We start from the raw sequence: 27592 nt of genomic DNA on the forward strand, positions 1-27592 counted from the left end.
GCCTTTAGGAAGAATTCCTCCATTTTTAAAGGATTCAATTCTGTCCTTCAATAAACCGAAAATATTGAAAACTGTCCATCTTCATAAATTTCCAAACATTACCTCAGAAGCAAAACAATGCAGTTGCAATAGATTACATAAGAAAAAATAATGGTTAAAAGGAAACAAACATAAAAGGAAAAGGTTAACCAATCCTATAATCTCAATCTTGACTGCATATATAAACTCATTTATTACATAAAATGGAGAGTTTGTTGAGTAGGCCAGAAGTAGGGTCCAAGATTATACCTCTCTACCAAGCTCCCAGGTGATGTCCATCCTGCTGGTCAGAGCAGAGGACCACACTTTGAGTGGCAAGGGGAGAGGAATGAGAAGAAAGGTAATCTTGAGCTTGAGTAGGAATACACCTGGGATTAAATCAAGAGCCTGGGCACTCTGTGGAGACAGTCATGTCAAAGGAATGCTGATTCTTTTCCTGTTTTCTTATTACAAAGGCTACTTAGAAAACGTTGTATTGAGAACCACATGAAGACAGATTTCAAGGATCTCTGAATAATGAGCCAACACAATTCATATATCAGGTTTGCTTTACTTTTCACAAATTCAACTCACATCCTACCTCTCAAAAAAATATTTATTTTCTAATTAAACGAAAATACTGAATGCATGCCATTCACATTTATTCTGAATGGAAACTCAGGCTTTACACCACTCAATTATATTTCTTTTTAAGATTTTATTTATTTATTTGAAAGAGAGACAGACAGAAAGCCCAAGTAAAAGGAAGATGTAGAGGGAGAAGCAGACTTCCCCTGAGCAGGGAGCCCGATGTAGGGCTGGATCCCAACACCCTGGGATCATGACCTGAGCCGAAGGCACACACCCAACCGAATAAGTCACCCAGGGGCCCGCCCCTCCATGCATTATATTTTTATCTGGAAAAAGTACTAATGTATCTATGCAACTTTTTTTTTGATATTTCAAAGCTGACTGTGGGGAATTCAGGAGTTCTAAGGTGAAGGTACAAAGCATCAATATGAAGTAATCAGCTGATGACGTGTTCATGTGATTGAGTGGCCCATTAACATTAAACGCACAGCACTGCAGGGGACGGCACGAAATGCCAAATGTCTCAACTTAAAGTGTTATTAGTTGGGGTGGGTGGGGGAGGGTTATTTATTTTTAAAATAAGTTATGATATACATATATTTACCAACAGATAGTGGCAGGAAGTCACTGAAAGCAAAGAAAGGATCTTGTCTTTGCAAGTCTGCACCTCGACCAAAATAAAGCCACACGTCAAGTCAACTCATTCTGCATTCAGGAAAGACAATCAGGCACCGAGTTAAATCTCAAGGGAGAAAGAATCTTGCTTTTAATCCACATTAAAACAAAATTATCCAGAACGTATAACTCCAACACAGGCTAAATCAGAAGTATGCGTTAAGAATGTGTACAGCGATTTAATTAGGTATTATGTGGTGTAACTTCACTTTTATTTCTAAACAAAGAAGCTTCTTCAGCCTTAAATGTCCCAGATTGCCTTATAAATTAACAAACAACTGACAAAACGCTGAAAATTATACGGGTTTTACTGAAGCTAAATCTAGTAAAATATTGCCTATATACCCTAAGCCTCTAGCCTATCTGCCTATGACGCCGCTGCTCCCTGAACCCTGAGACACACCCCATCCTAATTCTACACATTCGAACCTTACTCATCCTCCAAAATGCCTCCTCTACTAGAAGCAATATTAATACCCTCTGATTTCATGGTGTCATCTTCACTCCTTCAAGGCATATTGATCACGCACACAATCTCCAAACATGTCTCAGCCCCTGTGCAGTGAGCACCATGAGAGCAACATGTACACTTGGGGAGGTCACTCCCACAGTGACTAGGCCTTAACAGCAAGAGATATTAGTTGAATTTAGTAATTTCATGGAGAGGCTGAAGCTGTGATTCCCAGGTCAGCAGCCACAGCACCATCGGGGAATGTTTTAGGAATGCAAATTCTTGGGCTCCTTGGCATTCAAACTCATTGAATCAGAAACTTTCGGGAGGAAGCCCAGTTATCTGTATTTTAACAAACTCTCCCCATGATTCCAATGTGACTAAAGTGTAAGAAACACGGGGGCAAAGAGAGTCAGCCCGGGGTTGAAGAAAGAGCCGCAGCTACAACCGAAAGTGTCACGTGTTAGCATTCAGAACAGAGGAGGTGGCAATGGTGCTGGCCTTCAAGGCAAATTCCTTTTATTTACACTAAGAGCTAATGTCCATCCCCAGGGTGAAGGATCTTTTAAAATCACCCCCTCTTTCATTCTATGTGTTACTATTTACAGGTAGATACAAGAATAAAACAAAGGTTGTCTTCTAGCTCACGGACATATACACACGGGAAGTATGGAGAAGACTGAATAAATCCTTCTGAAAGCATAAAGTGTCCAGTAATATCTACAATTAGACCATAAAGAAGCAACCCTTCTCTCAAAGTGTAAAGCAGGTTTTGCCAGGTACTTAATACCACAGCTAGTCACTCTAACCATAATGGGTTTTCACTATTACAGACGGCACTCCCTCAAAATTCAGTTTTATTTACCTGCATAGGCATTACATTTAAAAAAAGACAAAAGGAAAATTATTTCTCACATTCAACCAAATATATCACAATTAAACATCCAAAAAATACAAAGCTGCCATGATCCAAAAGAAGTAGCTTTAATTGAGTATCTGATTTATATAGCCAAAGACCAATCGCTCAGAATTGATCAGGAATGCTGAGTCTATCCTTAAGCAAACGTAATTTAAGTAAAAGCCAGAAAAAAGAAAAAAGTGAACTTCTTAGAGAAGACAAAGGTTCCCCGACTATAGTATCACAAACAGAGCAGCTGTTAGCAAGCTGTCATGTTCAACTATAGACCCCAACAGTTAAAACCAGAAATAGGCAAGTCTGCTTAACTGATGCTCCGACGAAAACCCATTGTGCTTATTTCTTACCAAACTTTCTGGAGGCATTGACAAAGACATTTTGCGAAGACCTGAACATCCCAACTGCCAGACCAGAAAAGCCTGGATACCAATGGAATGCCTAGACAACCACATCCCACACGCCCCATCCCTGCCCATGACCGTGGGCTGAACGCATACTGATCACCATGGTTACGCACTCGGCCTGCTCTCTTGCATGTACTCTGCCCCAACCTCTCCCTGTAACACTGTAGGTGTCCATCTTGCTGGTGGAGAGGTCAGTGGTTAAAGCTTGAGCCTGCCACCAAGCTCCTCGCAGGTAGCAGCCTAAATTTCTCCCTTTCTCTTTTCCAAACCATCATCTCGAGTCACTGACTTCTCTTACAACCAGTTTATTCGAGTTTGTTCTACAAGTGTTGGCAAACCCAGCCAGGAGCTGTGCTTCCAATCTGTCCAGCCCCCTTGGGATTCCTTGGCACAGAGCAACTGGCCCCAGTAGGACCAGGGCTCACCCTCTCAGTTCCTGAGTTAGCGGCGGTGATAGGTCATTTGGTAACACAGCTAGTTGTGCACAATCTTAAATTCACCCTGCCAAACATCCTAAGATAATAAATGTCATATGAGGTCGTGTTCCCATCATCGAGGGGATTTGAAGCACTAGTTCACGAAGTGTGGTCCTGGGATCAAGCACAGAGGCAGCAGCATCTAGGAGTGTGTTAGAAATACATATTCTCAGCCCCCACCCGCACTTCCTGAATTAAACACCGGAGGATGAAACACTGAAATGTGCATTTTAACAAGCCCTCCAGGTGATCCTAATGAATTAACATTTGAAAGCCATTGGTCTAAAGAGTCTCTAACGGGAATCTTTTACCAGGGCAGAGTGCTAGGGGTCTGAACTGCCTGGGCTCATTAGTAATTTTTTTTCCCACAAACAGAAAGTAATACTCTCAGTGGCATGAGCAAGGGCAGCTGGATGTCCCACAGTTACAAGTACACTCCCTTTTCATTTATAGTAAATTCCCAGGTATTAATTTTAAACAATGAATGGGAGCTCTCTGGATATTACAATTAATAAATATGCCACTGTAGTCCATTTATGTTCTCACTTCTATGTTTAGGACCCAGGGCCACAAATGAAGCCTGGTCAAATTCCTCTGACATCAATGATACCAGAGCACAAGAGCGTGCACATATGCAGGAAGAGCAGAGAGAGGAATAGAAGAAAATAAGAAAACAAATGGGAAAAAAAAATCAAGACCAAAAGCCAAAATTCTAAGACAGTACGCTCACCCTCAGATGTAACTCTGACTCATTCATAGTCAACAAAAATGACTCATTTCAGGTTTTTATGTTCCCTTCTCTCCAATGTCAAGCATTATAATTTTATAATTAAAATAAATGTACAGGGGGCAGGCTGTGGAGATAAATAAATTAAAGGAGATTACACTATAATCCTAATATATTACAGACAATGTCTAGACTGAAATGTTTTTGCATTTTTGGCATCCCTACTTAAAAATTCAAGAGAAAAGCAATAGGAAAGCCTGAATCCAACGAAATTATGCTCCAAAACAGAACAGCAATACAAACCCACAGTTATGCACCAACGTTACAAAGCCCTAGAACTGTGGCAACAACTAACTCATTCTGGAAACACCAATGGAAATCCCATTTTTCTCGGAAGATACAAAGTTTTCTTAAAATTTCATTTCTAGGTTTGATTTTCCTTCTTATTTCAGAACCCCAAAGCTTATCCACAGATCTTCTCACTGAAAATGTGGGAGGCTGAAGAAACTTTAAAGGGTAATGGGTAAAAAACCTACGTGTACTTAAGTCAAAAATACCATCAGAGTATTATAGTACATGTTGGCCAATTCAGATACACTAAGAAGAGAAACATAATAGGACATATATGGACTGGAAAATGTAATCACATTTATGCCATTTAAAATAAATTATATTTCATGTTTTGTCCAAATGGCTCATGTAAGAAAGAAAAATCTCTCAATAAGACACAGCGTTACAAGAAAATTTTGAGCTAAAATGTACCCAAACCAGAGAAACAATACACGTGTGAAGAAACTATGTTCTTAAAGAACCATTTATAATGATATTTTCTGGAGTTTAGGTAAACCCTTATCACTTGACTTTCTTAAATACCATGACAAGAGAAAACATTAGAGTTTTCCTATTTTCTGCTGGGTGATGCAGGAGACATGTTACTAGAGACACAGGCATGGATAGTCCTCTATATTTCCCTGAGTCTTCAAACTCCTCACCGAAAGTTGTAACATCTCCTACTCATTAAATCTGAGACCTTTCCCTAGGACACTACAGTGTTATGAGAGCAGAGAATGAGATCTCTACATCCCACATCCTCAGAGCCCAGTGTTGGTAAGTTCGTCACTCCTCAAAGCCATTTCTGGACCATTCTTCCCCTAGCCCTCTTAAAATATGCTTGCTTACCTAAACTCAAATCAACAATACCACCTTCCACTCTCAACTGCCTACTGTATTAGTCATTTCTCTCTCCTTCATTCATTATGACTTTATACCCCTACCATTCCTCCTATGATCACCTCAAAGGTTGCCATTCAGCAGCCTCTCTATTCTCTGGCCTTGTTATCAACAAGGACATTCTCTTTCACTGCCATCACTTTTTAAATTTAAGTCCTCCATGCTAGACTAAGCTCCATGAAGATGAGAACCAGAGCTCTTTAGTTCACTGCCAGATCTCATGCACATAGCACATTGTATACTCTCAGTTAAATAAGGTGTTTTTTCATCTCCACTAAATGCAAAACTTGGAGGCTACTACAATGCCTGTGTAGCTTATAAGAGAACCAACAAGGACAATAAAGTGCCTGAGAATCATGAATAAAGAACAGTCAAAGGATGTTTTACCTGGAAAAGTATCTGTTGAATGGTGAATAACTAAGGTAAAGTGATAGCTATCTAAAATCTAAGGTCAATCATACAGAAAAGGTAAGGCTGACAATTCTGAGACGTGAGATGGGTAATTGGCTCTGCTACTAATTAGTGGTTTTATTTATTTATTTATTTATTTTTACTTTTTAAAAAGATTTTATTTATTTACTTGAGAAAGAGAGAAAGAAAGCAAATGAGTGAGCACAAGCTGGGGGAGGGGCAAAGCGAGAGGGAGAAGCAGTCTCCCCACTAAGCAGGGAGCCCAATGCAGGCTTGATCCCAGGATCCTGGGATCATGACCTGAGCCTAAGGCAGATGCTTAACTGACTGATCCACCCAGGTGCCCTTTAATGTTACTGGGCCTCCATTTGTTCATCTATACATTGAAGGAGTTGGACCTTTTGGGTTCCAAACGTTCTATTTCATTCATGCCTAGTAGCACTCCAGGTATAGAAAGGAGCCTAACAAGGGCATTATAAGGAGGCAACATGAAGACCTAAACCTATCAATATATGAAGTTTCCTTACAAAAAACATAAGAATACTGAGAGATAGAGCAGAACTTACTACACGGCTGGACTACATCAAAGGTCAGCAAACTATAACCCCTGGCAGCCAGTATTTCTGTTAATAAACTTTTACTGGAACATAACCACACCCATTCATTCAAGGATTGTCTATGGCTGTTTTTTCCTGGTACAACAGCACAGGTAGATAGTTGTCAAATTAACCAAATGGCCCACAAAACCTAAAATATTTACTATCTGGTGCCTTAAGAAAAAGTTTGCTGGCCCTGCACTATATGACATACAAAGTTCATTTTAATTATTCATGAGAAATGGAAAGACCTGCATTACAATGCTCTTAAACAGAAGGTAGGGATAAAATGGGGAAAAAAGAATAAGCAGAGATAAGAAGTCAAAATATGATCTCAATTCACCTCCCAGTGATTACACTAGCTTCTCTCTCTAAGCTCGTGGATGGTTCATCTTCCAGTCTCCGAACCTTCTTTTCCAAGAACACACAAGATAAAAAAAACATTGAAGATTTAACACGCACCTGCCCTCCTTCACCTTTTGTGCATTCCCTTGACATATGTAGTTTTCAATGTAACCAGCACTGCAGTTGATTTTTGACCAATCTGGGTCACAAACATCGAGGAAGTGAGGCCGCAGTCTGCCTATTGAATACTTGGCAATGTCAGTCAGGGACTGACTAGCAGCTGCACCAAATAAAAATGTTCCAATGGATTTGTAAATAGTGGCTATGTAGTTATTCCTGATAAAGGAATTCGAGTGCAAGACGTTATAGTAAACAGACAGGGCTTCTCCAATAATCATCTGAAAAAGAAACAGAAAAATATGTTAAAACAGCAACCAGGCACTTTAAACAAAATAAAAAATAGAAAAGAAAATGCTAAATCACAATAAAATCTTTATTTTAAAAACACCTCCCTTTTTTCATTTGCAAATGGAGAGTCAAGATATCTAATTCTAAACCATGAAAAAAGGTCTCAGATCAACTGTGGATACTGCTTAAAAGCAATGGCCAAAATAATTTCAAATCTACCTGACACAATAAGACCTTATTGCTTTTCTGGTACTCAAATAAAATGAGTTTTAATAAGCAGAAAATGATGTATCATGAATGACAAAACCCATGGTTTGTTCAAATAACACAAACTTTCCTAATTAGAGTATCCCTTGTCTAAGTACTTTTATCTGGCAGTGTCTTCATTTTTAGCCAACAATCCTCTGAATCAAAAACATCCATTATATTTTAAAAAGTAAAATAGTTTCAGGGAGTAAACTAATATAAAAGCAGGGATCTAACGCTGAGGCCAAAGGGTAAAGAGGGCAGAGATTAGCTGACAGAGCCTCCCAGCTCTGCCTCTCCAGACCCCTAGGCCTGGTTAATAAGGCTCTGACAAACTTAATAAGACTTAACAAGTCTCATTAACAGACCAAACACACATCCGATGCTCTCCTTCCCCAAGAACACATTTCAAGTGACTTTTTCCTCTTTATTTTTCACTGACTTTATTTTTCACTAAAAGTGGAGACAAAGCCTTTCCAGATTCTAGTACAGTGTGTGTCAGCCAGCATATAGTGCTATAAAGCATTTAAAGGCATTAAAAAGCCTTCCCAGTACTTTGCAAGCTCACAGACCAAAACCCTAAGAAATCCAAAAAATATTGAGCAAATTTATACAAAATTACATTTGCTGATAAAATAATCCACATTCTAGCTACCTGACACCAAAATAAATAGTTGGACAAGAAGAATCAGCTTGCTTATTTATGTTGGGGAAGTGAGGAGATATAAGTCACAAAATTTTTCTTACGTACTATTTTGCTGCTTCATCTTAAACTACATAAACAATCTTATAAAACATTCAAACATTTCCCTATAGTGTGGATTATCTTCAGGGTGAACTTTATCGTAGGTAAAATAAATGGTTGCCTCCTAAAAGAGATTTTAAGAACCTAACACCAAAGGGGCGTCTGGGTGGCTCAGTCCTTAAGCGCCTGCCTTTGGCTCAGGTTATGATCCCAGGGTCCTGGTATCGAGCCCCACATCAGGCTCCCTGCTCAGCGAGGAGCCTGCTTCTCCCTCTCCCTCTGCCTGCTGCTCCCCCTACTTGTGCTCACTGTCAAATAAATAAATAAAATCCTTAAGGAAAAAAAAAAAGAACCTAACACCAAAAATTCTTTCTTCATTTGGCTCCATGGCTCCACAAGTAGAATGTTAAAACGTTGACAACTAGACTCTGAATCCCACGAAAGAATCAAGTTTTAGTCATTGAAAAAAAAAAAGCCAGTACTGCCATAGTGGCCTCAGAGTAGGTGGTTAGTAAATTTTAATTAAAAGGGTATGTCCTGGGTAAAAGGTAAACACTCTTAGTTTGAACATTAAGCCCCACAGAAATATATTCTTCATTACAGTAACTAATGTAAATAACTTAATCAGGTCCTTTTCTGAGAACGGGTCTGTCAGAAGAGAAAAAACATGCACTTCTAGAAACACCATATCTCTGCAACTGTGCTTATTAGGGTTCTCCCAACCCCCTCCAAGTGGCCCATGTATTAAAGTATATACTGTCTCCTCTGACTGTTAAGGTGTCCCAGCAACTGCCCTGATAGATGAGCAGCAAGAGGGGATTTCTCTCATGTTTCATTATGGAGTTGCTCTTTGATCATTTACAATATATACCAAGTATATTAATCACCCACAATTTGAGCAGCTGAAACACCCACACTTCAGTTGTCAGCTGTTCTTCTTGCGTAAGCACTCAAATATCTTCCAGTTCTTTAGGGCCACCCAAACCCTGGTTCTTGACACTGAGGACAGAAAGCTCACTAGGAGAATTCAGAGCAATGGGCAGAGATGACAAACTGATTCACAGAGGTAGTGTACGCTGAAACTTAAAACCCTTAATGCTGGGACAGAGCAGGGGGACTCTAAAGCTGACAAACACTAGGTCAATGTACATCGCTGTTATCATATCCTCCATCCTCACTGAGAGAGACAGACAATAGACAAGTTCTAAACTGATTTTCTAAATTAAATGTAGGGATGTGTCTGACATGTCACTATACATGACAGCCATATTTTTGTTCCATTTTAATACTCGTCCTGCACTTTGAGCTATTTATGCCAATGCTTAGCCTTGTTGAAGTCCACACTTAAGCTGACTGTGGCCTTATCTTAGAGCTGGGATCACCTCTTATGCATCATTTACATTCCAAAGATAGGATAAATTATTAAAGAACTAAAGATAATGTCTGGGGGACTAAAACAAAATACTTTTGAAATCAAAGCCAATAATTACCCAAATCCATGTAATTCAACCATTTAAAACCTATGCACCACAATATTTTCTCACCATCTCCTTTATAGTTCCATCAACCAAGATGATTTTATACATCTCTACACTATCCCTATATGATGTGCCTCCCCTTCAGGGCCCACTTTCCCAAAAGTGTAGTCTAAAATCACTGGTGTACTTCCACTTCTTCCTAAATATCTCGAACTACTTTCATTCCCTTTATTCTACTGAATTTTTTTCAAAGTCAGAATGGTCTCATTGGATTGAACAGGTATTTATCAACTCTCATTTACCTTAACTTCTCACAGTATTTGACATCACTGACCATTTCTCCTTATTGAAATTCTCCCTTGGCTTCTGAGAAACTGTGTTAACTCTGGCTCTCTACCAGGCTCCCTCAATCACTTATATATTTGTGGATCATCGGGAAGCCAGGTCAAAGGCCTGGTAGGAAGTCTCAATCACAGTCCTGTTTTTTTGTTTTTTTTTAAAGAACTGATTCACTTTCTAGTAAATAAAATTAAACATTTATTTACATGTCTAACCAAGTGCTGCCTGAATTGAGTGGAGTTTATAAACAAAGTGAAATATTTTAAAATTAGCACATAAAACTACTGCCCTGTGCAGTGCTGGCTGATATGAAAATAGTACTTTCATAGCACCTTTAAAACGTCTGTTCTCTTTTAAGAAACCTACACCCAATTTATCATTGTTTTATTAAACACAAAGATAACTTTCTCACAGTTGATGACGAAATAGTCAAAACTCACAAATTCATGAAATATAAATAACGAGTTCTTGCTAACTGAGGGTTCTGTCAGGCCCTGCACTCGTGCACGCTACACCGACACGCTCGGCACCCGGCCATCAGAACCCGGCCTGCTGCAGGCCTCTGGTCTGTAGCGGATTTCTCTAGTTTTGCTTGTGCGGCATCCTTTTGACTGAGACACAAAGTCAAGCAGAACTGAAAGGCAAGTCCAGTTGCAGCAGTGTTCAGCTGAGTGCGTCCACTTACATCATACAGCACTGTAAATGTATTCTCTCTTTAGGGTTTTTTACTAACATTTTCTTTTCTCTAGCTGACTTTATTGTATAATACATGTAACATACAAAATATGTGTTAATTGACTCTTTATGTTCTAAATCTTCCAGCCAACAAGAGGCTATTAGGAGTTAAGTTTTGGGGTAGTCAAAAATTTTAACACAGATTTCTGACTGCACCAGGTGTCAGTGTTCCTTAACCACATCTTGTTCAAGGGGCAACTGTATTTGCAACTAAGTATCCTACTAAAAACTTTAAATTCAAATACTATCTCAGAAACACACATACTAAAAAAAAAAAATCTACTCTTACAAGTCTTCTTAAAGGAACAATCATAGGCTTGGCTTTCGTGATTTTAGTAGTAAACATTTAGTGTAAAGATTTGTCTAGATTAAAAGGATCTGCTGATTTCTTAAAACTTCCCCATACTGTAGGAGAGCCAACCAATGTCACTATGTAATTACTCTCATTTCATTCCAGCACCTAGGGCATGCCAGGTTCCACCCTGCCTGGCTCCATGGCAGGGAGCGAGCGTACGAAGAAGAACAAAGCACCATCTCGCCTTCCAGGAGCTCACAGTCTCATAAAACAAACATATTTATGAGAAAGGTTTTCTTTTATTAATTATGTACCACAAATAATGAGTTGATTAATTCTCGGTGCTAATAAGGAGCTGTGATCATTCTTGAATAAAACATAGAATGTCTAAATTCAGTTTTGTTTTTTTTTTCAATGAACACCAAAACAGACAAGACATGTTATCTTATAGGGCTATCTCCTGGATGGGACCATATTTTCCACTTTTAACCAACATAAATCTTCTTTCTAAAGTTACAAGTCATGGAGCATAAAGCTATTTAATCAAAGTCATAGACTCTCTCAGTTCAGAAATTATGAAATAATCTAGTCCAATCCCTTGATGTCTTCCCCTTGGAGCACAATCTCTAAGCATTCCCACCTGAAATCCTAAAAGCAATGGTTACTATTAGGTTTCAGTACCAGTAAAAATTCTCTTGTGTTCACTGCTGATTATAAATAGAAGTTAGGCTTTTCTCTCTCATTTCTGGCATTATATAAAAATTCTTTTACATGGGTTAGAATGAAGTCTTAACATTAGTTATTTTTCTTTTTTTTAGAACTCGGTAACTAGAAAATAGGTACATACACACAGATCCCACAAATTATAAAGTAATACCCTAGGTATAAAGTATGCTAAAAACATACTGCTATCACATGTATCTATTACATGATTATTGCAACAACAGCAAATTAGAGCTCTAAAAATCACAGTGATGTGGAAAAGATGAGCATAAAAGCTACACACATTCAGTAAGGTTCTTCCAATTATACACCGTTATTCCTGTGGTTCCACTTAAAACTGAGATCATCTTGATCAAATAACACCTTCGATTAAACGTTAAAAAAATACACATTGTTTTGGACATTTATGCAATCAATCATTAACAGATTAACACAAAATTAAGCCAACTGCCCAAAAGTGATAAACTTGGAAAAGTGGATTTGACTTACAACAATAATACTGAATGGAATGATTATTCCACCTAATAACGCATAAGGTATGGTGTCTTCTTTGTAAGGGTACTTGATGGACTCATCATTACAGAATATTCCTCGTTGGAAGGGGGTATGCCTTGAAGTAAGAATTGCAAAAGGCAATCCAGCTAGCAAAAGGAATAAACGAAAATATCATTAAAATGGAAATATGAAATTTAATTAATGGCAATTATCCCAAAGACCGTTTAAAAAATGCATTTGCCATGAAAATAATTAAGAGCACACATAAAAAGGAAATGCAGCAATGCATGCAACACAAGTTAGAAAAATTACAGTTTCGATTAAGAAGGTAGAAAGAGGACCAATGCTTAACCAATCTAACCAAGAATATCTTCCTCCCTTTGGTTCTCCCCGAAGACACTAAACAGACTGCAGAGAAGACCAAAAAAAAAAAAAAAAAATCCCTTCTCATGATCTTGTTTGCCGCTCAATCACAGGGTTTTCAGCACTATTCCGGTTTGTCACGCACTCTGCTTCCAAAAGGAAAACAGCTGTTCGACATTACCCATTTTGTCCCTACATTACTACGACATTTGGACAGGACATGGTCATGGCTAAGCTACCAGAGTATCTAAATAATATGTTATCTACCCGTTTCTATACCATCTATAGCAAATTTCGAGCTGCTGTGAGAAGGATCTGAATTTAAACCAAATTTAAGAAAAAATGGACAATGAAATCAAGCACAAAAACACCAAAAGACAGTTCTTTCTGTTTTTACCCATGTTTTCCCTCAAGACTATGTCTCACACTCACCTCCTAACCTGTCTTTTCCCTAAAAGTCAGTTTTAAGAATTCAGGTCTCCTTTCCTTCATTGAAACAGACATACTGATTAATAAGCAGCATACCAACTAGGAATGCTCTGTGAAAGAGTTCTAGGTTAGCAGACACCTTCAACATGAGGTCTGTGTCAAGACTTAACCAAGTGTGGAAGATTCTCTCTCAGAGACCCCTTCTCCCAGCAGTAATGCCATAACCGTCAAGCTAACATACTCATTGTATGTTTAAGTGTTCTTTCCATGAAGCACCAAGTCTTGATGACCGTTTATAGGTCTCATTAACTCCACTAAAACCCCAAAGGCTGAATGACAAACACAACTCTGCTACTCTGCCTGAGTGTCATTACTACAAATATCAAGTATGTTCTATCTATAAGAGCTAAATGAAAAGAAGCACTTTTCTAGTTCTTTTATTTATCTGTTTTTCATTTATACCCTGAATACATGAAGTTTCTATCTTTGTGTTAAATCATCTTCCAAGAGTGGCAAACCATTAGACGTCTTTAAGACGTTCACAAAGTTCCCAAAGCCATACTTCTAATAAAAGCTACAATTACAAATAAATAAATAAAATAAACTAGAATTGACTTTGCTAACTGACCCTTATAGTGCCTCTCTTATCTGATTTCAGACCATCCTCTGATTCACTAAACTTTCTGCATTCAGAGGAATAGGGCAAAATGCCCAAGCTTTTAATACAGATTCCACAGCTCCAGCACAAACCTTTTGCACACAGCAGCACACGCTGTGGAGGTTAGTAAGCAGATATGTGACATCAGGTGGTGTCTGCCCTATACAGTAACTAAACATTCACCCTTCATCCAAAAGCCATACTCTTACCCAATGAGCAAATTTATTTTGTATTCACAAAGAACCACCATTTCTACAGCTCAATTCTACTTGCAAGAACTCTATACATAATAATGGAAACTTTCAATCTCTACATTGCACACTTCTAAATTCGTTGAATTTTTCAATGATTTTTTTCTTTTGTAGTAGGACAAGAAGATATCTAGTACAGAAATTAAATCCACGTACGATTAGTGTCCAAAACTCAGTAGGCTTTATGTCCTTATTCTTGGGAAAAATTCATATTAATAGACCCAAATATATTGAAAATGTTCTTAGCAAGCATATCCACTAAGTTGGGTTTTGTTTTTTTTCCCGACCAAAACAACTATGTTGGAAATTATTTTTAGATTAGAAAAAAATGTTTGTGGGTATTCTTTTAGGATAGGAAGGAAAGAAAATAAAATCACATACAAGTATAATTAGCCCATTTTTAAAAACAGGAATATATTAGATGGGTAATACTGAGTGAATTCACTGTCAAAAAGAATTCTGGTAGGTGCTACCAGGAATACAAAGTTATATAAGGCACAATATGTAAGTGCAGCAGAGAATAAACAGAGGTACAAAAAGCTAGGAAGGTTCAAAAGAAAAGCTCTGATGATATTTAAAAAGCCGGTGGTTACCAAAGAACTTAGTAGAAGGTGTCTAATAAAGACAGAGATTTGGGGATATAAGGGCCACTGAAGCCACAGAGATAAAAGAAACTGCAGGACAGATAGGAAAACAAAAGAAGAGGAGGGTGAGGCACATGGCAGCAGCAATAAAAGGGATGAGCACAGGAGGAAGAGCCACTGAGGCAGACCTGGAGGGCCGAAGAAAGGTCAGGAGAGAGTAACTTCACTGAGGTCAAGTCCAGAGACAGCATCTCAGGATGTGGTGATTGAGCCACAGCATCTAATACATTTTCAAGAGTCAGACTTAGTAAAAGTGGTTTTAATAAGGAAGAAAGGGTGGAAGCCATACCATGGAGATTTTAGTAAGGAATAAAAAAAAATAAAAATTAAAAACAGCAGGATTCTACCACAAATGTACACTATTCTTTTGAGATGAGTGAAGAAAAGCAATTTTATCACAGAAGGCCTTAGAAACATTTTAAATTAATAATATTTGCAATCTCTGAAAGTCCATGGGATCTATTTTATCAATGTCATTATCCAACACCATTTCATTTTTATTAAACCTGAATGTAGACCCCAAAAAGGGGATGGAGAAGATCAAATCACCAGTTGTTCCCTGACCCACTTCAGGCTCAAAAAGATGGCCTACCCCAGACTCCTGCTCCGGAAATTTTGGAAATGGAACAAAGACTGGCTCAGTCAGAGCTGGCAAGCAGCACTGAACCATGCACAAGAAAGAATGGCTGAAGAAGAGGCTGTGGACAAAGCAGGCCTGCAAAGAAAACAGAGTGACTAATCTGGCCCCTGAGAGTAAGAAATGGGGAAAGCGGCTTTGGCTCCCCACTGCCAAAGGGCCTCACTGATCTTGCTGCTTTGGAGTTGTTAGAGTGCCCTGTATCCTGCCAACAAAACCCAACCTTACTTCAGCTAGTTATAAAGGAATTCTGCCCCTTGCAACCAACAGAGCCGTAACTAAAACAATTATAAAAACTCCTACTTTGAGAGCATGTAGATTATTAATTTTTTAAAAATTTTTTATTATGTTATGTCACCTTACAGTACATCATTAGTTTTTGATGTCTATTTCCTGAGAATATACTTTTTATGTGGAATTATAGGTCAAAGGATATAAATGTTAAGTTCTTTGATAAACTGCTCCCATAAGGTTATTTTATATAATGGCAATTTACTCTATCAGCCACAGTGTACAAAAATATGGAGAAATGTAAAAATTTTAGTAAAAATATCTGATCCTATTGTTAACTACAGATTTCAAGGCAAAAGAAAAGGGTTCCATTTACTCTTTTCAATGTAAATCAAACACCCTTTTCCTTTTACCTGAAAGATTACATCTCCAAGACAATCCCTTTTCATCATTAGTCAAATGACTATATTTGTCAAAAAATGTTTTTCTTAATACTTCAGTTTACAAAGTTCATTTTCATTCCCTTTCTGAAAAAAACTTTACTGAGGTATAGCTCACATATCATAAAATTCACCCACTCTAAGTATATAATTCAGTGATTTGGGTAAATTTATAGAGTTGTACAACCACCACCACAATCCAGTTTTAGAACTTTTTCACTACCTCAAAAATTCTCACAAGCCCATTTCCATTCAATCCTTGCTCCCACTGCCAACCCCAGGCAACCACTCATCTCTTTTCTGTTTCTACTTCGATTTGCCTTTTCTAAAAATTTCAATTGAATGCAATCATTCAATATGTGGTATATCTTAAGTCCTTCCATCACTTAGCATAATGTTTTTGAGGTTCATCCACATTGTAGCATACATTTTGTTCCTTTTTTATTGCTAAATAGTATCCTACTTCATGTACATACAACGTCTGGCTTATCCATTCACCAGTTAGTCAATATTTGGATTGTTTCAGTTTTTGTCTAGTAGGACTAATAATACCACTACAAATATTCACATACATGTTTTTGTGTGGACATATATTTCCCTTTATAATGAGTAGACTCCTAACAGTAGAATGGACAAATCATTTGGTATATGTTTAAGTGATAAGTTTATGTTTAACTTCTTAAGAAATTGCCAACCTGTCTTCCAAAATGGCCATACCACTTTACATTCCCACATTCTGCTTTTTAATATGCCCATGTAGCTAGTCATATTCATCCATTTAAGAATCGGATTTTCTTTCTGGGGCGCCTGGGTGGCACAGCGGTTGAACGTCTGCCTTCAGCTCAGGGCGTGATCCCGGCGTTATGGGATCGAGCCCCGCATCAGGCTCCTCCACTATGAGCCTGCTTCTTCCTCTCCCACTCCCCCTGCTTGTGCTCCCTCTCTCGCTGGCTGTCTCTATCTCTGTCAAATAAATAAATAAAATCTTAAAAAAAAAAAAAAGAATCGGATTTTCTGCATGGTAAACTCATACTTACCCACAAATAAATACAGCCTTCTTCTACTTTCTACTAGTGAATATCATTGTTCAAAAAAAGAGTGTGTGATATGGTAACTCACCACTTCCACCAACGAAATACCACCAGAGCACTTCTCCATCCTTTACCAGAGATAGGAAAAGATAACATAATACATGGTCAGGGTGCCTGGATAGCTCAGTCAGTTAAGCCTCTAACTCTTGATTTCAGCTCGGGTCGTGGTCTCAGGGTTGTGGGATAGAGCCCCATGTCGGGCTCCGTGCTTAGCGGGGAGGCTGCTTGGGATTCTCTTCCCCCCACCCCCCGCTCCTTCCCCAACCCACACACGCAAGTGCTCTCTCTAAAATAAAATAAAATCTTAAAAAGAAAAAAAAAAACAAAACACGGTCACACAACATCTTTAACTTCCTCTGTACAAATACTGAGCATCTTGAAACCATCATATAAACAAAGGTGTTAGTTGGAAAGATTGGCGATGGGGTGTCCAGCAGAACTGAGAAACTGCAGTTAAGAACTTTTTTTACATGTGAAGGGAACTCTCCTAAGAGTGAAAACTACACAAACGCCTCCACAAAATAATGTTTTAAGGTTCATCCATGGTGTAGCTAGACTGATATCTTGTTCCTTTTTACTGTAGAATGGTATTCCATCATGGGGTTATAAAACTATCTGATGATCAGGGAAGAGTGGGATTCAACTCCTGAGTCCACAGCAGCAAACCATTAAGGGACACACATCCCCAAGGCTAAGAGCAGTAGGCATCAGCCTGAGAAATCCCGACACAAAACTATCAGGCACCCTGAGGTCAGGCACCACATTTCAGTAGCCTCGAAGAGGAACAGACCTTGCTGGCAGAAAAAAGATAACACCAAACAGAGGGGACAATGTCCATTTGTGAAATACCTGAGGGATATTCTTCTCCAAATGCCTAAACAAGAAGGAAGGATGTAGATAGAGACTAGAACTATAAAGAATGTCAAGGTATAGACTGAACTGTAGAATAAATGGCTCTATTATCATTTTTGATACTTCACTGTGGCCCTAGGCTAAACAGATAAGGGAGGTGTTTAGTCTACCTTCTTTACTAGGTCATTTGAAAACCTACCTTTGTCTACTCACCAATGGGGAAATTCTAAGTAGGAAAGAGTCAATTTTGAAAATACAAGTTGTCAAAGATGCTAATGAGGACCAAAGATATAATCATACTTAATAAAATAGTAAAAAGAATATGTCAATGCCTTATTTCTTTTCCATCTGCTTATATTTAAAGAGCACAAAACTGTGGTGACCATTTAAGAGAAGCTGTGAAGTTACTCTGCCCCATTCATGCACAAAATAAAGCGCACTCGGTACATGGGAGTCCATGATAAAATAAAATTCAGGAAACAGAGGGAATGAACCAGACACAAAAATAATTACTGAACTACAACAAAAAACAAGAGTCAAGAAGGAGGAACTAAGATCAGTTTTATTACTTAAAGCACTGAATGTATCTTTTGCTGTAAACAATTCAGAGCAGTCACCTTATAAATAACGCACTCTCATGTTACATAGTGTTGATATGAGTATATTTCATTAATATTAACCTTTACTAGAGGCAGGGTTTTTTTTAATTAAAAATAATTTTTCAACCAGCATAAGAAATCATAACTAAAATTAACTGAAACTAGAACATTCTTCTATTTGAAAATTCTATCACTAAATCTTAAAGAAAGAACTCTCAAAAGTTCAATATTAACTACATTTGAACACAATTCAGTATACAGACCAAAACCTTATGGGACTCCATCCGTAACAGAAGTCTGATGAATTCAGGAAACTTAAGATACAAAAATAACTTATTTTTGTCAACATTGACATAATATAATTCAACTAGAGAAGGTAAAAATCTCAAAGTGTTGAGTACCATTTCTTCAATAAAGAAGCAATCATTCAATTCAACAATTAAGTGGGGTCCCACTACTCTGTATCATGCACTAGGTTTGAGATGAGACGTAACAGCAGATACAGCACAGATCTTAAAGTGATCAAGTTGTGGATTCACTTTCAAAGTAGAGTCAACAGTATTTGTTGATGGATGGATTGGATATGAGTGTAAAAAAAAGAGGAGTGAAGGATAACCCTAAGGTTTTCCATTTGAGAGACCAGGGTGGGGGCGGGGGAGGTGGCTGGCCAGCTCAGTCAGTAGAGAATCCAACTCACGATGTAAGGGTTGTGTTTCAGCTCCATGTTAGGTGTGGAGCCTACTTAAAAAAATAAAATAAAAAATACGGTTAAGTTAACTGAGATAGGGAACATTGGAGACTGAATATCAGAGCAGACAAAGGACAGATTTAAGAGTTCATACTTTGATGCATCAAGTTTGAGGTGCCCATTAGTAAAGATATCAAGTAGGGAGTTGGATATAGAGCCCACTGGGGGAGAGGTTCAAGCTGAAGATGTGAATTTGGCACAGAGGTGGTATCAAAGCTATGAAACTGGATGAGATCACCAAAAAATGAGTATAGATAGAAAAGAGGACCCAAGAACTGATACCCAGAGCACTCCAAAATTAAAAAGTCAGAAGAGAAGGAACTTGCAAAGAAGAATGAGAAAAAGGAGCCAGTAAGGAAAAATGAAAATCAGGGGAGTACAGAAAATCCCAAGGAATCTATCCCAAAAGTCCTAGAACTAAGTATGTGTAGCACGGTCACAGGATATAAGGTTAATCATATGTCTAGATAGTAGCAATGAACAGCTGAAAACCAAAATTAAAGGCACAATACCATTAATAACATTCAAAAAATTTGAATACTTAAGTATAAACCTAGGTACATATATATATATATATGATATGTATGCTGAAAAGTACAAAACACCGATGAAATGATGTTTTTCTTATAATAAGTGGAAAGACATCATCTTCATGGACTGAAAGATTTAGCAAGGTAATTATGTCAATTCTCCCCAAATCGATCTATAGGTACAATGCAATTCTCTCTCTCAAGCCCCTATTTAAAAAAAATTAAAATTTATGTGGAAAGACAAAGGAACTAGACAGCTAAACAATTCTGAAAAAATAAAGTTGAAGGAGTTACACTTCATGAAATTTTTGAGCTACATTTTGTAGCTATACTTTATTGTTTTTCCCACTTGATTTTTTAGCTAGTCAATAAATATTTTTACCATTCAAGATAAAGCTACAATAATTAAGACATGTGATATATGAGGAAGGAAAGACATACATACTGATGGAGGAAGAACAAAGTTCAGAAATATACCCACACAAGTACAGCCAACTAATTGTTTTTTTTTTTTTTTTTTTCAAAAAGGTACAAAGGCAATTCAATGGAGAAAGGAGAGTCTTTTCAGCAAATGATGTTGGAACAATTGGTCATACATTCACACATACAAAAAAATGAAACTCAACCTAACCTCATACTTCATACAAAACACAAAATGGATCACAGAGATAGAACAATACAGAAAACAAAACTTTTAGAAAAAAACAGTTTTAGAAGTCTTTGTAATAGGGTTAGGTGAAGAGTTCTTGGACACAACACCAAAAACACAGTCTATAAAAGAAAAAATATCAGGGCACCTGGGTGGCTCACTCAATTAAGTGCCTGACTCTGACTTCAGCTCAGGTCATGATCTCAGGGCCATGGGATTGAGCCCCACATCAGGTTCCCCACTCAGCAGGGAGTCTGCTTCTCTCCTTCTCCCTCTGCCTCTCCCTCCCCCTGTTCATCTCTCTCTCTCTCAAATAAATCATCTTTAAAAAAAAGTATCAATGAACTTGATTTTTCAAAATTATTTTTTGCTCTCAAAAGACATTTAACAGAATGAAAAGACAAGATACAGACAGGGAAAAAAATACTTGCAAATCACATATTCAACAAAAGACTTTATGTATCCAGAATAAATGAAGATCTCTCTAAACTCCACAGAAAAAAATTAATATAAATAAATAAATTGAAATCTCACGAGAAAATAAGCAAAAACTTGAACCTACACTTGACCAAAGAGGATACGTGTGAATGCAACAACCCCATGAAAAGATGTCCAACATCAACAGCCATTACAGAAAAGCAAATTTAAGCCCTAAGGATACATCACTGCACACCTATTACAATGGCTAAAATGAAAAATACATCATTAGTGCTGGTGAAGATGCACAAGTGGACCTCTTAGCCATTTCTGGTGAGAATGAAATATGGTATAGCCACTCTAGAAACAGTTAAGCAGCTTCTTAGAAATTTAAACACACATTTACCAAAAGACAGCAATTCCACTACTGGGTATCTATCCTAGAAAAATGAAAACTTCTGTTCACTCATACAAGTACAGCCAATTTTTTTTTTTTGATAAGGATATAAAAGCAATCCAATGGAGAAGGAAGAATCTTTTTGGCAAATGATGTTGAAACAATTAGTCATCCATACACACATACCAAAAAAAATGAACCTCATAGAGCTTTTCTTGTAATAGTCAAAAACTAGAAATAACCAAGATGTCCCTCAGACAAACAGAAAAATAAATTACAATACATCCATATATTACTCAACAGTAAAAAAAAATAAACTATTGATGGGCTCAACTGTGATTAAAAAAAAAAAAGGTCCATTTCAGAAGGTCAATTTCAAATATATACTGTATGAATCCATTTATATAACATAAATGACAAAATTATCATGATGGAGAGTAGATCACTGGTTGTCAAGTGTTACGGACTGGGGAAGGGTGTGACTAGAAAGAGACAATCTAAGCGAGTTTCTCTGGGGTGACCAACAGTTCTGCACAGTTACACAAATCTTTACATGTGATAAATTTCATAGAATTTCACACACACACACACACACACACACACACACACACAGCCCACAGCAAAAACTAGTGAATTCTGAATAAGGTCTGTATTTCAGTTAATAGTACTGAGACTTTTACCGTAGTTATGTAAAATGTTATCACTTGAAGAAGCTGGGTGAAGGGAACAGGGAACTCTCTGAACTAATTTTGCAACTTGTAGGAGAGTCTAAAATTATTTCAAAATAAAACACTTTTAAAGTGGTTTCTGGAATGCTGCTGATAGATCAAGTAAAATGAAGACCACTAGATTTAACAACTTAAGAAACTGCTGGTGACTGAGAGGAATTGTTTTCATGAAGGTGATGATTAGAAAGCAGAATTCTTAAAACTCAGATTATAGAGGGGTTTAACTTATTAGAAATGGCATCAAGTAGGATATGATCATGAAAGTTTAATGGCTGAGACAGACAATGGAATGGATCTCTGAAGTAGAAAAGTTAAGGGAACTGAGAATTTCTTAATAAATCTGGGGAGGGGGAGGATCAGCTTATTCTTGAAAGATTCCCAAGGAGGCTACTTAACTATATTCAAGTACAATAAACTACCAGATATTCTTCTAGAGTTACTCTAAGGTCTACAGAAAAACCTATGAAAACCCTAAATGAATAGTAAAATTAGACAATGAGAGAAGAGTAGGGGGAAAAAATACATGCAATGCATTTTGCTTCCACTTAAAAGGTAAGTGATTGGCCCTTCTCCAAAATACAACACCAAAGTGGTTTGCTACACTGGGAGCAAAATCACTGAACTCTTTTTTTTAAGAACAACGACATACTCTGAAATTGGTGTATTATTTGGATCAGTGAAATCCGTCCTCTTCTCGTGGCTTTCTAACAGAAGAGAATCCTTTTCCAGTTACAGAAATTAAGTGACTTGTATAAAGTCACACTGCATTTCAGGAGTAGAGCAAAGAAACAGATTCAAATTCAAATTCAAATTTTCACTCCTGAGTTTAGGTCAGGATTCAGAAATTGCTCCAGTAAAGTCAACCTGGACAGACAAGCTCCACCTTAAGCTTTGGTGGCTGCTATCACACTAACCCAAGCTTCCTGCCACCCTCTTCCCTAATCTAATCTTTGCCACCTTGACTCACATTCATAACTTCCAAATGACAAAAGAAAAGCAAAACAGAAGAATTTACAGGACTTACCCACTTCCATCAAAAGAGACCCACACTACACATTGAAGACAATGAAGTATTGTCAAAAAGAATGTGAACAACAGAGTAAGGAAGACTTGAGGTTAAAATCCCAACTATGCCCCTTGGTAGCTCTAAAGGAAAAATACCTACCACCCTCAGAGAGCCGCTATGGGGAGATAAAGAATCTGTAACATAGGGACGCCTGAATGGCTCAGTCCCTAAAGCGTCTGCCTTTGGCTCAGCTCATTATCCCGTGGTTCTGGGATCTAGCCTCACATCCGACTCCTTGCTCAGGGGGATCCTGCTTCTCCCTCTGCCAGCCTCACACGCCCCTGCTTGTGTTCTCTAATAACTAAATAAAAACTTTTAAAAAAAATCTGTAACATAGTAGTAATTCATACTCAGGAGACACTCATGTGATAGAACACAGCCTTCAATTTACCATATATAAAAAAGTTCTAAACAAGCACCCAGATTACAATAATTTCAAAGAGAATAAGCAAAATTCTATAGTAAACAAAATGGGTGCCTTTCCAGTTATTCTTTTCATCTCCTGACCAATGATTTTCTTATTGGGACACACCAAATAGAATTACTCTCCACCCTGGAAATAGGTAACGTACAGCTAAAATTAAACAAGGGTATACTCTCCACCAACAAGTTACAGAGAAATTAATCTGAAAGAAACCTCATTTTCTTCCTCTCGAATTTTGAGAGCTTTTAGGTATACCAGAAGATTAACACCCAAGTATAAGAATATATCTGGCTGAACACACATACATATTTAACTGAAACCACGACTGGTACCCTGTGCTTCACAACTCCCATGTACTCTATTGAGAAAATCACTGAATTACTAGACCATTCACCCCACTTTTACTGCCCTGCCAGTGACCTCTGCTTATAATCCCCCTAGATACAACATCACAAATTGGATCTCCGCCCCCGCACCACCATCTAAGCCAAGACAGCCAAACCAAGAACAGCGGTTGGAAAGTCGTCTGATTAAGAAGATGACTCCCTGCGGCTACCTCCTCTGGTGAGGCAGCAACTGGGACCTGCCTTCTGAAAGGTGGCTGCTCCAATACCATGCTCTGAACTGGTGTTGACTGTTCACAGTCTAAACACAGAGGTAAAAACACAGAAAGTTTTCTTTCTGCAAGTAATACAGAATTCGGGGCACCTGGGTGGCTCAGTCAGTTAAGCGTCCGCCCTCGGCTCAGGTCATGATCCTGGGGGTCCTGGGATCAAGCCCCCAACTGGGCTCCCTGTTCAGAGGGGATTCTCCTTCTCCCTCTGCTCCTCCCCTGCTCTCTCTCACACGCGCGCGCTCTCTCTCAAATAAATAAAATCTTAAAAAAAAAAGTAATACAGAATTCCATTTCTTGTCATATTAGAAACACAGGTTCATGATAAAGCAGTACACTGCCATTGTTAAGACCCCATTTCATTCTCATCCCAAATATGAAAGCTTAAAAATAATTGATGAGGGACACCTTAGTCGGTTAAGTGTGCAACTTCAGCTCAGGTCACGGTCCCGGAATCCTGGGATCAAGCCCCGCATCAGGCTCCCTACTCAGCAGGGAGTCTGCTTCTGCCTCTCCCTCTGCTGCTTCCCCACTCGTGCTCTCTCCCTGTCTCTCACTCACTCATTCTCTCAAATAAATAAATAAAATCTTTAAAAACTGACAAAAATGGTGGAGAATTTTTTTTAAATTCTTATTTAAAGAAGGAGCCCACAGGAATGTAGCTACAATAGAATATTAAGTGATCTTCCAGAAAGCCAGATACACGACATAAGCTATTTATGGCTACAGGGAAACACCAAAATGTTTCATGAGTGACTTCTTTACAGACACTATTTTTGCTCACACTTCACAATTACTGAATAAGGTAGTATTCAAAAACCCTGTGCTGCATTGGACATGTTTATTTTTTATGGCTTACATCACCAATCCTGCACTCCAATCACAAATGAGTTAGTTTCACATAACCAGTTTTAAGCTTACACATTTAAACATAGGTCCTGTTTCTCAACAGAAACTAAATTTAGGATTTTTAAATATTTGTTTAAAGTAACCACAAAACATGACCAAGGAATTAAATAATTTTAAATGAGCTTTCTTTAAAAGGCCCACAATCCCTTATTCTAAGATTTAAGACCCTCAAAATCCCAACCAGAACGTATCTAATGGCAAAACTTAACCTGAACAAATGAAGAAATGACCCTAGCCTTTATTTACCTCACTTACTTGGACTAGTCATATTTCACTATATAGATCTTAATGTCTTTGATTATGTTCTAGACCCTGCCAAGAACATTACATAAGGTATATGATCATATAACCTTACAAAAGTTCAAAAACTTTTGGCTCCAAGAGTTTTGGATAATGGACTGTGAATCTGTATTTAGATAAAATCTTCACTATTAAAAAAATGTTTCTAAATTCAACCCATTATTTTTCAGGAAGCCCAAAAATTTTAAATATATTCAAGTTTTATTGCATAATAAAGCCTGCAACAGTAATGGTCCCCTACATAAAATATACTAAACATATCTTAATTATCAGACTGTTAAGTGCCATAAGATTTTAGTTCCTTGTTTTTTCCTTTTAAAGATGGAAAACTTGCACTGAATTTGTAAGTACTATCATACTTTCCAAATTTAAGTCTTCACTAGATTTTTATTAAGTAAAAGTTTTATTCTATTTATTGTCAACCAATTCTGCACTCCTTTCCTTTGATAAGAACCAATAATCTGAAGTCAAAATAGAGTTAACATAAATGAGTTGAAATTTTGCTATTGAACCATGAAAATTTCTAGATTTAACTTCCAATCTCTAATGAGTCTGTTTTATACACACACACACAAAAACAAAAACAAAAAACAAAAACAAAAAAATAATAAGTTGAAGCACAGCCCTAAAATTTTATTTTCTTATCACATAATTCTATTCCTAGGAATGAATGTATAAATACTCATTAACTATAAGGATAATGATTTGTAGCAATCATTACTAATATTATTTAGCCAAAGAATACTGACATTTCACTAGACCTGATGAGTAAATTTTTGTATTTTTAAAATTAGTATACTTTATCTTTTAAAGCAGTTTTAGATTTAAAAAAAAAAAAACTGAGCAGAAAGATATATTCCCTCTCCATAACAACTGTTAATTTCCCCCATTATCAATGTCTTTCTGTTATAACTGAAGAATGAATACTGATACGTTATTAACTAAACTCCATAGTTCACATTAGGGTTATTCTTTCTGCTGTACATTCTGTGTGTTTTGGCAAATACATAAGGACATGCATCCACCACTATAACATCACATAAAATAGTTTCACTGCCCTAAAAATCTCCTGTACTCCAACCACTCATCCCTCCTCTGTCCTCTACCGAACCCCTGGCAACCACAGATTCATCATTTTATTGTCTCCAAAGTTTTGCCTTTTCCAGAATGTCATATAGTTGGAATCAAAAACTATGTAGCCTTTTCAGAATGGCTTCCTTCATTTCACAATACACATTTAAGGTTCTTCCATGTCTTTTTATGACTGGACAGCTCATTTCTTTTTAACACTGTATAATATTCCATCATACAGACATATCACAGTTTATCCGTTCACAAAATTTTTAAGGAAATAACAATAGTTTCCAAATTTTGGCAATTACGAATAAAGCAGCTGCTATACACATTGTGTGCTGGTTTTGTGAGGACCTAAGTTTTGAATTCATTTGGGTAAATAGCTGGGAGCACAATTGTTAGATCTTATGATAAGATTATGTTTAGTTTTCTAATAAACTGCCAAAACATCTTCCAAAGTGGCTGTACCATTTTACGATGCCACCAGCAATGAACGAACACTTCTGTTGCTCCACATCCTCACCAGCAGTTGTTGTCAGTGTTTTGGATTTTAATCATTCTAACAGGTGTGTAGTGATATCTCATTATTATTTTAATTTACAATTCCCTAATGAAGATATTGGCCATCCTATCACATGTTTACTTGATATCTGTATATCTGCTTTGGTGAGGTGACTGTTCAGACCTTTTTCCTACTTTTTGATTGGGTAGTTTGCTCTCGTATTGTTGAGTTTTAAGAGTTCTTTGTATATTTCAGATACAGTCCTTTATCAAATATGTATTTTATAAATATTTTCCCTCAGTCTGTGGCTATACACAGAGCAGAAATTTTTAATTTTAATGAAGCCCAAGTTATCAATTATTTATTTCAAGGATCATGCTTTTGGTGTCATTATCTAAGAACTCTTGCCAAATCCAAAGTAAAAATTTATTAGTTACAAAAAAGCTTTCAGAGAAACCGGGTTTCAATCAATTTCTCTTGTACAGAATTGGGTTCAACCAATTTCTTAAAACCTAAAAAGGTAAAGCACATAACATCCTGACCTACAGTTTTCAAAATACGACTTATGGAAGAGAAAAATAAATTAATGAAATATTAACACAAACACCTACACTTTTAAGTAAACTCCACGCCACACATGGGGCTCAAACTCATGACCTAGAGATCAAGAGTCACATGTTCCACCAACTGGGCTAGCAAGGCACCCCAAATGCCTACACTTTTATCTAAAGTATGT

General features: G+C 37.4%; 1 protein-coding gene across 2 annotated transcripts in view; it reads right to left on the minus strand.

Moving 5' to 3' along the window:
- Positions 1-27592, minus strand: part of PLPP1 (phospholipid phosphatase 1) — a 92916-nt gene that overhangs the window by 24333 nt on the left and 40991 nt on the right. Inside the window, exons 2-3 of one of the 2 annotated variants that reach the window (XM_026498958.4) lie at positions 12299-12450; positions 6958-7238 (exon numbers count right to left, since the gene is read on the minus strand). In XM_026498958.4, the coding sequence (XP_026354743.1) occupies positions 6958-7238; positions 12299-12450 (433 nt within the window). The remainder of the gene's footprint in view (positions 1-6957; positions 7239-12298; positions 12451-27592) is intronic. The other variant, XM_026498957.4, reaches the window with a different exon arrangement.

Source organism: Ursus arctos, unplaced genomic scaffold (assembly GCF_023065955.2).
Source record: "Ursus arctos isolate Adak ecotype North America unplaced genomic scaffold, UrsArc2.0 scaffold_5, whole genome shotgun sequence".
Lineage (NCBI taxonomy): Eukaryota > Metazoa > Chordata > Mammalia > Carnivora > Ursidae > Ursus > Ursus arctos.